The following is a 13,331-nucleotide window of genomic DNA, read 5'->3' as shown; positions in this document are numbered from 1 at the left end:
CTTGAGGTATTCGGCCAATCACAACGCACTGGATAGCTGGCCAATCAGAGCACACCTCGCTTTTCAGACCGATGAGCTTTGTAAAAATCGACGTGTTTCAGAAAGGCGAGGCATAGAGGAGAAACAATAATGTACAGTATGTGGAAAATAATGTGTTTTTTGAACCTTAAACACATTTCATTACACCAAATACACAAAATAATTTTATTTTTTAGCAACATCATATGACCCCTTTAATAATTTCCTTCAATATAGCATTTTAATGTTGTATTAAAATATTGAAATATTAAAAACATTTTTTTCCACACATCAAAATTGTCTTTATACATGAAAGTAAATGATTACCCTTTCTAAAACGTAGTGGTCCATGGAATCCAGAATTTTCTGCTTGTCAGTCATTTTAAACATAGGTCTAATTTAGGCTGATTAGTGAAACTGCTAACATTTCACAGCACCTATAAGGAGCTGGAAGGCATGCTTTGACCCAGGTTCTGGAAAAGTGGAATCTGCACACAGATTACAAGCAGACACTGAAACAAGCATATTGATCTGAGAGGTTATTTAGGGTCGCATTAAAATGAATATGGACTTATAAAGATATTGAAAGAACGCACAAGTGATCAAAGATCAGCTGAAGCGTTTAATGAAGTAGTTTTGGTTCATTATTCTCTACATGATACAGTACCTCATTACTGTTCTTCTCATGATTCTGTACCTGTTTCCTGTGCAGCTGGCTCTGATGGAGGCTCGGGCTCAGTACCAGAACATGACTAACATGGAGCTGATAGCTCTGCTGCTTCAGCAGGAAATGGATGTCAAGAAGCAGCGGGCTGAAACTGAGGTGCAGGTGGCGTTATTGGAGAAACGTGAGGCCGAACTGAAGAAGATGAAGGTTCAGGTCAGAGACCTGGAGGACTACATTGACAAGCTGCTGGTGCGCATCATGGAACAGACGCCGACCTTGCTGCAGGTACGCACCAGACCAAAATGACTACAGTGACCTGCTCCGTCCCGAGAACACCTCATATTGTTCTAAAGCCATTTGTGATGCTCTGTTAACTTTCAAAACTGCCAGATTCACGTAGACACGATAAAGCTTTGCATGCTTCTTACTGGATTTCCAAATCCACAATCATTGAGGTTTAGCATACTCCTAGTCATGCTATGAGCACAAGGCAGTGGTTAAAAGTTTAAAAAAAAAAAAAAAGAATGTATAATTAGATCTTGTTGATCACGTGTAGATGTAAATATTCATAGAATCTACACAAATATGTCGTCTTCATAAATATGCTAATTTCCATAATAGGAAATAAGTTCTGGGATCTTTATGCATTCAAAATGTCAAACAAACTGTCTCTAAATTTATACAAATCCATAAATGCAAGTAAAAAAGCACTGCCTTTATTAATTGGCTTCTTTAACCGTTAACACTCATCTTTCCTCATAATTGGACATATTTGGAACAAAATGATAAAATAACACTAAAAACAAAAACTCTGAAACTTCTCAACTAATGTGTCAAACTTCCATATCTCAGTCCTGTCCATATTTCAAGAAAATATTGTTTCAGATTTATTGACATGGTATTCACATGGTATTAAAACTAATACATTACACTGTTCGATATGAATCCAGAGATTTAAAACAGTAATATTTAATACATAATATGTAGTCTAATACACCTTGTGTCAAAGTTGATGTAAAATACTGCTTTAATATTATGTAAATGTAAATAAATATCTTACTTCTTGATAGCTTTAAACGCACCTTAATGCAAAACCGTTGTGCTTGAGCCAGTCAGCTTTGCCTCATAGAACCGCTGATATTAGTGCATGCTCACTTCCATCAAGCACTCGCACAAAAGCAGAGATTGTCTCTGCAAACATGTAAGCTATGCAATACAACCTGCTAAGCTGTAGCTTGAGTTAATATATGCTACACAAAAGATATCCATGAAGCCTTAGCACTGTAGCATACTTAGATGATTGCTAAAGTAGCAAGTTTAGTGATATGCAAATGCCTAAGCTTTCTAAACCACAAAAAACGATGGAAGATCTGTTGTTTGTTTTACTGCATTGTAACTTCATCGTGTTTAGTGATTTTCTCTGATATTCATTCTGATTGTGTTTTATACCATTGTTTTTGTTCTGTTTTCAAAGATAAAGTTACATGTGACTTTTGTTCATTATACAGTATTCAGTGTTTTCTTGGTTGATGTTTCCTGATTTATTAGGCTGATGAGATGAGATTCTGTCATACAAGAACATCAGTTCTATGTCTCAGTATTGGACGTAAAGAAAGTACAGGGTTCCTGTTCATTTTGTTGACTCAAGGCATCAATTATTTTGTGTATCACCAACAATAAATTCTGGAAAAATAAATAAATAAATAAATAAATATATATATATATAAAACTTTTTTTTTTTATAGTTCGAGTTTCAGCATGTGTTGCAGGAAAGAACCATGTATCACTGTGATTCTAGATTGCTGCTGATTCATTTTGCCTTTTAATCTCCATTTTGCAGTGTGCCTCTGGATTTATTTACAACATTCACATTTGTATTTTTTATTTTGTTTTATTTATTGCTAATTATTTCAAACAGCTTCATTTTCAAAGTTATTTTAAAATAAAGTTTTAAAATCATTTGCAGTGTTTTTGTTTGAGTTCTTTACATAAATGACTTGTATAAAGGCCTGTATGGGTTTATGAGATTTGTGCTTCATCTTCATCTGAACCTGAACAGTATGGTGGTTCTCACATCCACATCCACAGTCACAGTAGTGATATATTTAATTGCCACTGGGTGGCACTACCGCACTTACAAGAAGTAATACGTTTATTTATTGTACTTCACTTGTGCTTGGCCCACTTTGTGAACGTTAGACTAAATTGTAATAGTAACAAAATTTTGTATATTGCATAAAAACAGTCTATTGGTAAAAAGTACATAATGAATGAAAATAATAATGTTGTGGGAATCAAAGCTCAAACTGACAGTGTCTCTGCTTGCATTGTTTGGGCTCAGTGTCGAATGGCAATGACATTTTGCCTGTTTTAACATGAGTATGCCACAGTAATGCAAATTTGATCTTTAACAATTACTATGGGGATAGAGGAAACTCATTCTTAGTCAATTGTCTCTGGTGGAACAAACATATTGTCACAAAATATTCCCTAAATGTAGTTATGTCCTGAGTGTAGGCTTGATTGGCATAGTGTTAAAAGCCTATACTGTTTTAAGAGCAACTAAGGGGAAATGTTAATGTTTATTTTAAACCAAACTAACATCACTCAACAACATTTATTTGTCTGATATTGTTATTTTTATGATTCATATATGATACAGTTGATTGTGAATCATAAAAACAACCACATCTCCTCAATGTGATTATTCAAGATTGACTATTTTTAAATTATTCAAGAGATAGTATTTTTAACTGCTTGGGTAGATGTTTTCTGCTCCTTCAGTGACCTTTTTTATTACATAATCCTCATATTTAGGACTGGGGGTGGAACACATTTAATATTTTAAGAATCATCCATTGAAAAACCGCTAATCTGAATATTTGTCTGAATACCCCTCACAATATCTGTGGTTATGGCTCTGATATATATGCACATGGATGATATTTGGAGTTAATTCTGAATGATCCGTTCTGAATGATTATTGTTGTAGCCTATAGGTATTTTGTATTACATACGTCTAAATCTCATGAATGGTTAAACTTATTTAACATTACATTAATTAATTTATGATTTGAACCATTCAAGACTTGTATAAAGGTTTTAACAAAAGGATATTTCAGAATCATTCGTTTATTTTTTTATGGATATGTATTTCTATGGTTAAAAGGTCTTATTTGGTGTAAACCATCGTAATTCTTTAGATGTAAATTATTTTGCTCAACTTCAAAGTTGTTAGAAAGCAGCAGATTTTTAAAAATAACATTGTGATGAATGTATATCTTTCAGACTTTTGTAATTGCAGTGGGTGTGGATGGAATGCGCTCTATCTGCTTTGTCTTTGAGTTCATCAGGAAACTACATTTCCCATGAACCCCTGCGAGCTATTGCTTCACTAGTTTCGTGCCCGAGTTGACTATTCTTACAAATTCCGTCTGATGGACCTTTTTATTATTTAACTTCACTCCAGCGCTGCTGAGATGGCGGAATCTGCGTCTTGTCCGGTGTTTCAGCTGGGAAAACCGCGTTACGAGCAGGTAAAGATTTTGCCGCGATGTTAAAGTGCATCTTTGTCTGGGCATCTTTGATGGGCGTTGATAAACAACAAATGTGTGTAGATACCTTTCCTTTGCTCCAGCACTGTACTGCGAAAGTCACCAATTTCTCACCCTTTTTTTGCGTTGTATGTTTTGCTCGTTGCTTCATCGCAATTTAACTGGCCGATGTTCGTGATCAGCGTAACAGAGGTTTTGGTAGCACCGTTATATTAGAAACCCCATAAAACATTAAATGCATGCACAGCAGCTTTTCTTTTTATAAGTAAATAGCAGGAAATTAGTAGGGCAGGATTTTATTTTTTTTTAAAGCTGTTGAATACAATTTCACTGGTCACTTTTATTTTTGCATTGCGTGGGAGTGATTTCGCGGGACACTGTCAAAGTTCATAATATTTTCTGAAAAACTGCCTGTCCTCCCGGTTTTATTATTTTTTCTAAAACAAATGTTGTTATACACAGGATGAACTCGGGTATTTAAGTTTTAACCCATTTTTAAATAGGGTCGCTTTTGCTGAACGAATGCAAATAATCGTCTCATCAATTGTGTTATCTGTGAGATCTCTCGCGCTCGTGTCGGGCAAATGAATGACCATCTATTTAAGTCCTGTTGCCTCCATGGAAACACCGCAGTCATCCGAATTAACCCGTTCAGACCCGAATTGTGTTCCAATATATTTATACTGTGAATTCAGTCATAAATGATAATCAGTCAAAAAATTGTTAATGGTAATGTTTCAATAGGTAGTTCTGATGTCCATATTGGACAATATTGGTTCTGAACAACACTGGATAATCATGCTGGATCTGATTTAAAATTTCAAGAACACTTTAAAAAATGTGAATACAGAAGTATAGTAGATTCAGGTATTTTTAATATATGTACATTAATGATAACATGAATTCAGTAACAATTTGGAATTGATTTTCTGAATACCTAAATGTTCTAAAAAATATATATTTTATTTATTATAATGTTGTAAAATGTTGTAAACACATAAAACGGTGTAAATTTGTGGTTGATTGTGACTGTAATCGTGTCAGTTTTGCAGTCGTATTCAGTACACCTGTTTTGCTTATATTGAAGCATACTGTCAATTACAATGTACATTTAAATTTTAAAAAATGTTCAGCATAATATTATTACTGCAGTACTTCATTTGAAAATAACCTTACATTAACATTGTCTTAGAGGGCAGAATGGCGAGGTATAATCTGCCTTCCCTTTGTTAGTCTGCTCGTATATACATACCGTATATTGTCTCTGTCTGAAAGCATCCAAATGAAATACTTCGCTCAGTGTTCTTTTTGATGCAGTCATGAGTTTCATCTGATTATTATGCCATATGCTGCCCAAATAAGTCTGCTTTGGGTCCACAGGGAATACAACCAAACAAAAGATCACTGCCCCGCTGACAAGCTGGTCCAAGATATTTCTGAAAATATATGTGCTAATATACTGTCTTTTGCCTGTGGTCTGTCCCTGTCTTTATCATCATTCTCTGTTGAGGCTGAATCAAAATCGAATTGGTGTTATGGCAAAATCCAGCACAAGTGCACTTGACAAATGCAGACAGTTGTCTTTTTTTATTGCTGCTGTTTTTAGGTGAAATCAATGCATCTGAAGGGTATGGGTGTATGTTTTCTTCCTGCTCCATCTCTGCTAACTGTGTTGCATATTCTCTGGGGAGCAGAAACACATGCATAATTAACAAGTCTTCTCCAGCAGACATGTGCTCACATGGCTCTCTGCAACAGCTTTGAAGCAAGTGTCTGTAGCCTAGAAATAGGATTATTAGCCGAGCAAAGTCAGATTTTCTTGCTCTCTTCACCATATATTGTAAGGTCAAATGGATTTCAGCTTTTGTATGCCTTACCCCTGGATAAATCATTTAGATGCAGTTGATTGAAGCTGCTTTTTTACACTGTGTTCTTTGCCAAAGAAACCCTTGGCATGCTCAACCATCGGGCCTCTGAAACAGTTGGCTCTCAGAAAACCGCTTGCATTGCTGCCTGGGGTTCAGAGACAGTGGGAATGTTGATGCAGGCAGTCGTCGCTCCTTTGAGCACATTCTGCACAACCTGTCAGTGCGTTGTCATTGCAGCCCTAAAATATTTCAATCTAACTCTAAACTAAATTTAGAACAGCTCTTGACAGTTGAAGGTATAAGACAGCAAGTTTTAATCATGTTTTGGTTTGTGCTGTGAGGAGGTTGTCCTGTTTGCATCTTAGGTTCTGGCTAAGAATGTAAGTTTGTGGAACTGAAGGAATGTTTTTCTTCCTCAGAGCACATTTCTTGGCAGGTTGAGACATTTCATTGATATCATCGATCCTTCCACTTTGTTTGTGACGGAGGTATGGAAATCTTGTCTGTGTTATGTTATGTTACATTAATCAGTGAGTCACATTGCTTCTTACCCTGTAATGATCTTTCCTTTCTTTTATATACTGTAATTATGTCACGTCTATAAAGAATGTATGTTGATTCTTATCAACTAATTAAAAATTCTGGATGAGTTCTATATTATATACTTTCGGATTTTATTTTTATAGAGTCGTTTAAAAGAATGTATCAAACTCCTGGATGATTTTAAGCAAGGGAATCTTCCTCCAGGAATTACAGATCACCAGGTGAATCTCGGACACTTATGTAGTATATGTGGTGAAGTGCTTTATATAGTGACTTGTGTTCTGTGTTCTGTGTTGAGCTCTGGGAGGCTCAGAAGGTGAAGCAGGTCAGTCTTCTGGTCATTGTTCACTGTCACTTTTAAATGATGGTTGGAATTACAGTCACTGACTCATCTCTTTTCAGGCCATCATTCACCCCGATACCGGTGAAAAAATCTTCATGCCTTTCCGCATGTCAGGTAAGAGCATAGAGAGGGTTAGAAGCATTTAAATAATATAAAATGATCACTGTATACACAAATAGAAATGCATACATGTTATTCAGGATCCTTTCATATATATAAGGATACATTAAACTGATCAAGTGTCAGTAAAGACTTACATTGTTACAAAATATCATATTGTAAATGAATGCAGTTCTTTTGAAGAAAGAATCCTGTAAAAAACGTATCACAGTTTCAACAAAATATTAAGCAGCACAAATGTTTCTTTCCCAGTGTTCGCAACGAATGAGCATATTAGAATGATTTCTGAAGGATCACGTGACACTGAAGACTGGAGTAATGGCTGCTGAAAATTCAGCTTTGCCGTCATAAGAATAAATTACATTTTAAAATATTTTGAAACATTTAAAAATCTTACAATATATTTTAAATAAGTTAAAACTAAAATTTTATTTTACATTAAAATAATATTTCATAATTTTACTGTTTTTACAATTTTATCAAATTAATTGTTATTTTATCAAATAAATGCAGCCTTGGTCAGCATAAGAGGCTTCTTTTTAAAACATTGCAATTATATAGAAACTCTATATCTGTTCTTTTCTGTTATTTGTTAGTTTAACTGGAATTAAGACTTCTGCAAAATTATATTATAGATGTTATTCTGGATGTGTACACCCCAAAACAGTGATTAGTTATGCATGTGTGCAGTAGTTTGGTCATGCCATGAAATTAATCATAGAAATGCACCATACTAACACAACACTGTAAATATACAAACAAATGCAAATGAGGTGAGGAGAGCCATAGAGATTATTTGTACTCCGTTCTGATTCATTTCTGAGTTCTGATTTGTTGTTGCTCTTTCTTTTATCTGGATGCATTTCACAGGCTATGTGCCGTTTGGAACGCCAATCGTAAGTCTTCTGTTTGCTTGTAAAAAAAGATCAAAGAGCGAAACAAAGACCACACAGACAGAGCAAATATGAGAGAAGGAAGCCTTGCCAGTCATTATGCATGCAGTGTTGACACATCCAAATCTTCTAAGCATGAGAGCTGTTGAAATCTGCATTGTAATAAACCTTTGTTTCTAGAGATAGGTGTAAATGATTAACCAGCGTGTTGCTGTATGCCCAGCTTACTAGATCAATTGTTATCAGAAGTTGATTTTCTTGCAGGTTGTTGGTCTTCTCCTTCCAAACCAGACTTTGGCCTCTACTGTGTTCTGGCAGGTAAAGTGGCTTGTTCCCATCATTTGAGCGCCTCAGTGCCAGGAAGCTTAAACGCTGCTTCGTCAGTATCCCAACAGCCACTGTTTCACAGTTAGAAATACGTAATTAGACTAAAGTAGTCCTAATTCATTAGATTTCCTATATATTTGCCTTTTACCAGAAGCTGACTTCATAGAAAATCAAATCAGTCATAATTTGACAGAGTAATTCAAGAATAATCAACCAATAATTCAAGTGACTGTCGGGCTAATTGAGAATTTCTCTTCTACAGTGGCTCAACCAGAGTCACAACGCTTGTGTGAACTACGCCAACCGCAATGCCACAAAGGTACGGTCTGAAATGCTCTTTCAATTCAGGTCAAGTTTTTGAGGTTGAACTATTGCATTGCGGCTGCAGATGGTCATTCAGTGAAGCGTTTCCTCTTCTTGATTCCATTTGAATGATCATTGTTGTGTCCCGAGGGCCAGACGTCTGCTCTGCATCTGACTGCGGTTCACAACCTCAGAGTGTTTTTTCGATGCACAATGCACAAGTGGTACATTTGCTACACCTGGATGTTGATGATTGTTTTCCCCCCCGATTTGACCTTTAGCCAACACCAACCTCAAAGTTTATTCAGGGATATGTGGGAGCCGTCACCAGCGCTGTTTCTATTGCAGTAAGTCAGTGATGAGCAAGTTTTGTTTGAGATTTATTATTAAAATGTTTAATGTTTGATATGAAAATAATTTTTAAGAATATTTATTTATGATTATAAAATGGTTAATACCCCTTAGTGTTCTAATATACTACTATAACATCTTAAGTAATGTTTCACTTGTAAATGTCATTTAAATTCTCCTGTAATATTCTGTCTTACTGTAGGTGGGACTGAATGTACTTCTCGAGAAATCCAGCAAATGTAACCCTGCCACCAGGCTGTTGATACAGAGGTTTATCCCTTTCCCTGCTGTAGGTATGTCCTTACACAGAGACAGCATTTCGCTTGACTCCGCAGTCCTACACTCTTCTGCATTGCACGAAGCTCCCCCTGCTGTCAGTATGGAAGCATAACACATAAAATACTGCTCATAAGTTTGGGGTCAGTAATATTTGGATTTATTTGATCAGTCATACAGCAAAATAGTAATATTGTGAAATATCATTACAATTTAATTAACAGTTTTCTTTTTAAATTTGTGACCCTGGAGCACAAAACCAGTCTTAAGTCGCTGGGGTATATTTGTAGCAATAGCCAAAAATACATTGTATGGGTCAAAATGATAGATTTTTCTTTTATGCTAAAAATCATTAGAATATTAAGTAAAGTTCATGTTTCCAGATTTTCAAATAGTTGTATCTCGGCCAAATATTGTCCTATCCTAACAAACCATACATCAATGGAAAGCTTATTTATTCAGCTTTCAGATGATTTATAAATCTCAATTTCGAAAAATTGACACTTAAGACAGATTTTGTGGTCCTGGGTCACATTTATTTTAAAGTGTAATTTTTTCCTGTAATTATTTTCAGCAGCCATTACTTTACTGTCACATGGTCCTTCAGAAATCATTCTAATCTGCTGATTTGATGCTCAAGCAACATTTCTTATTATAGGCAATGTTAAATACAGTTGTGCTGCTTGATATTTTAGTAGAAACCGTGATGCATATTTATCCAAGATTATTAGAACAGCTGTTTTATTTTAATTTATTATTTATTACTAAAAAACAAATAAATATCTCAAGGTACAATACGAGCATCGAATTGTTACAAAATTAGGAAAGTGAAAAAAAAAAATAGAATTAAAAATGTAGTACATGCCCACATATAAACATATAATCACAGCAATATATGCTTATACATTAAACATCAAAATAAACAAAGGGAGGAAAAAACTTTATCCAGACCCTGTCTCCTTAAAGTAATTTAAAAAGGGGCTCCAAGATTTTATGAAAATATCGGGTTTCATTCTGACTTCGAATTTAACATTTTCAAGGTTGAGGGCAAAAAGTAGGTCAAAAACTCATTGACGATAGGTTGGGGGAGATGTGCAAAGTGCAATATTATTCATCTCTAAAGCTGTCAGTTAAACATTTTCTGGACGAACCCCAAATAAAGCTGTCAAAGGGGTGGGGTCTATTACTGTGGTAAAAATTTCTGAAAAACAACTAGAACCGAGTAAATTGCAGATTCAACTGGGAATTCTTAGACACATCAAATGAATATTGTATCAGGCTATTTTAATTTTTTTTTTACCTGTCCATGTGGTGGAATCTATGTTGATGAACAAATGTGACCCTAGAGCACAAAACCAGTCTTAAGTCGCTGGGGTATATTTGTAGCAATAGCCAAAAATACATTGTATGGGTCAAAATGATAGATTTTTCTTTTATGCTAAAAATCATTTCTTTTATGCCAAAAATCATTAGGATATTAAGTAAAGATCATGTTCCATGAAGATATTTTGTAAATTTCCTACCATAAATATATCAAAACGTCATTTTTGATTAGTAATATGCATTGCTAAGAACTTCATTTGAATAACTTTAAAGGTGATTTTCTTAATATTTAGATTTCTTTTGCAGCCTTAGATTCCAGATTTTCAAATAGTTGTATCTCGGCCAAATATTGTCCTATCCTAATAAACCATACATCAATAGAAAGTTTATTTATTCAGCTTTCATATGATGTATAAATCTCAATTTCGAAAAATTGACACTTAAGACTGGTTTTGTGGTGCAGAGTCACAAATGACCTTTCACAGAAACTGGATGTCATGTTTTGTTTAGCATGGATGGTCATCATTAAGATATGTTTTACTTCTCAGCCAGTGCGAACATCTGTAACGTGGCTCTGATGAGACACAATGAGCTGTCTGAGGGAATAGATGTGTTAGACAGCAACGGGAATGTAGTGGGATCCTCACGAATAGCTGCCAAACATGTGCGTATGTTAGTTATACAGTTGGGACTCTCCACTTCAATTTGTTGATAGCTTTTTTTGCCTAAAATGTTTTTTTGTTAATAGTGTTTTATTTTTAAATCAATGCAAAATTGTATTCTTACTAGCCATGTTGCACTGTTATATGAATTTTCAAAAGTTCTTTTTTTCTTTTCAGGCACTGATAGAAACAGCACTAACGCGAGTAGCCCTACCACTGCCAATCTTTGTCCTTCCACCAATCATAATGGCCTTCTTGGAAAAGTATGGAGTTACTTTTTCTTCACTTGCATTTAAATTAATTTCTGAATGGGAATATTTAATTATGTTATTTAATATGATTAATATTCAATATTATATATATATATATATATATATATATTTAACATTATATTATTATATAACATTAGTAATATATTATTAATTATAATTTTAATTGTAATTAATTCTCTAAATGATAATTAAATAGTTTAATAGCTACAAAAACAGTCATGAGAGTCTGTTATTACTGTCCTCCGCCAGGCTTCCTCTGACGCAGGCCCATCGCAGGATGCTGCTGCCTGTGCACAGTTTAGTATGTCTGGCAGTCTTTGGTCTGTCCTTGCCGCTGGCTATCAGTCTCTTCCCACAGATGTCAGAGGTACTGCTCTCAGCCAGTGCGAACATCTGTAACGTGGCTCTGATGAGACACAATGAGCTGTCTGAGGGAATAGATGTGTTAGACAGCAACGGGAATGTAGTGGGATCCTCACGAATAGCTGCCAAACATGTGCGTATGTTAGTTATACAGTTGGGACTCTCCACTTCAATTTGTTGATAGCTTTTTTTGCCTAAAATGTTTTTTTGTTAATAGTGTTTTATTTTTAAATCAATGCAAAATTGTATTCTTACTAGCCATGTTGCACTGTTATATGAATTTTCAAAAGTTCTTTTTTTCTTTTCAGGCACTGATAGAAACAGCACTAACGCGAGTAGCCCTACCACTGCCAATCTTTGTCCTTCCACCAATCATAATGGCCTTCTTGGAAAAGTATGGAGGCAGGCCCATCGCAGGATGCTGCTGCCTGTGCACAGTTTAGTATGTCTGGCAGTCTTTGGTCTGTCCTTGCCGCTGGCTATCAGTCTCTTCCCACAGATGTCAGAGGTACTGCAGCAACACCTGCATCACTTCCCCTATTCCTCTACAGCAAACAATTGCTGCAGCAGGTTTAATTTTGTCTGTCGACCTCTTGCCATTAATCTTTTCAGATGTGTGTGTGTGTGTGTGTTCTGAATAATAAATATTTTAGCAGGGAATTGCTTGCTAATCATTCTTTGCTCCTCACAGATCGAGGCATCTCACCTTGAGCCGGAAATTGCCATGGCAACAGATTGCAAGGTGCTGACTTACAACAAGGGACTGTGATGAAAGACAGAGAAGTTTAATCAGCTGTCTAAGATTGCCAAGGACATGTAGCATAACAGGTGCAAACCGTATTGAGGAGGAAAATGCATTCTGAGCAATAGTAACCAGCTAACCCTTTCCTTTACTGCTGAGCCATTTATCAGTTTTATAGAAACCGTTGATAAAGTAATAATGACAGTATTGACCATTTTACTGACAACTATGACAGGGAGGAAACAAGGCCTTATATTACATGATTTTATATATATTAATAAATACATTAATGTTGATCAAACAAATTATAAATAATAAGGGTAGTTAGGTGCAGCTTTAAATTTTAAATTATATTATACGGTCAGTGAATGCACTTTAATGAAAATGTCATTGCAATTAACTGTTTATTGGCATGTCACACTTAATATTTTCCAAATACCTGGAAAAAAAAGTTTATTTCTTGTTGTTTTTATATGTACTGGTACAGAGTTAAGTCCTTAAGTATTAACATTTTAAAACTATTTATATTGCAATATTGACACAAATATATGTTTGAAAATTGTACTGTTTTTGAGACTATGTGGTTTATTTAAACAATTCATATTTTTATAGTCTGGTATTAACATTTTATTAATTTGTTTCATAACATAATTTTGATTAATATATTTTCTTTTGTTTTCTCTGTTTGCTTTTACCATGTTTTTGC

The 13,331-nt window shown here is 35.0% G+C and overlaps 2 protein-coding genes across 3 annotated transcripts in view; both read left to right on the top strand.

Moving 5' to 3' along the window:
• Positions 1-2,358, top strand: part of LOC107756499 (rab11 family-interacting protein 1-like) — a 17,803-nt gene extending 15,445 nt beyond the window's left edge. For both annotated transcript variants that reach the window (XM_016573650.1, XM_016573651.1), the window contains one exon: positions 731-2,358. In XM_016573650.1, the coding sequence (XP_016429136.1) occupies positions 731-991 (261 nt within the window). In that variant the 3' untranslated portion in view covers positions 992-2,358. The remainder of the gene's footprint in view (positions 1-730) is intronic.
• A 1,708-nt stretch (positions 2,359-4,066) lies between these two features.
• LOC107756498 (sideroflexin-5-like) lies at positions 4,067-12,947 on the top strand. The gene is made up of 14 exons (XM_016573649.1): positions 4,067-4,221; positions 6,527-6,595; positions 6,794-6,871; positions 6,949-6,975; positions 7,053-7,107; positions 7,984-8,009; positions 8,271-8,324; positions 8,596-8,652; positions 8,918-8,983; positions 9,190-9,280; positions 11,135-11,250; positions 11,426-11,511; positions 11,770-11,887; positions 12,575-12,947. The coding sequence occupies exons 1-14, from the start codon at positions 4,165-4,167 to the stop codon at positions 12,650-12,652; spliced, it is 978 nt and encodes a 325-aa protein (XP_016429135.1). The 5' UTR covers positions 4,067-4,164; the 3' UTR covers positions 12,653-12,947.
• The last annotated feature ends 384 nt before the right edge of the window (positions 12,948-13,331 follow it).

The sequence above is a fragment of the Sinocyclocheilus rhinocerous genome, unplaced genomic scaffold (assembly GCF_001515625.1).
Source record: "Sinocyclocheilus rhinocerous isolate Xijiao unplaced genomic scaffold, SAMN03320098_v1.1 scaffold111, whole genome shotgun sequence".
NCBI classification, from domain to species: Eukaryota; Metazoa; Chordata; class Actinopteri; order Cypriniformes; family Cyprinidae; genus Sinocyclocheilus; species Sinocyclocheilus rhinocerous.
This window is presented reverse-complemented; position numbering and strand designations above follow the sequence as displayed.

Coding starts and splice junctions, on each gene's coding strand:
- LOC107756498 (XM_016573649.1), top strand. CDS start 4,165: ATGGCGGAATCTGCGTCTTGTCCGGTGTTTCAGCTGGGAAAACCGCGT. Junction 9,281..11,134: donor TATCCCTTTCCCTGCTGTAG/GTATGTCCTTAC, acceptor TTTACTTCTCAG/CCAGTGCGAACATCTGTAAC. Junction 11,888..12,574: donor TCTTCCCACAGATGTCAGAG/GTACTGCTCTCA, acceptor TGCTCCTCACAG/ATCGAGGCATCTCACCTTGA.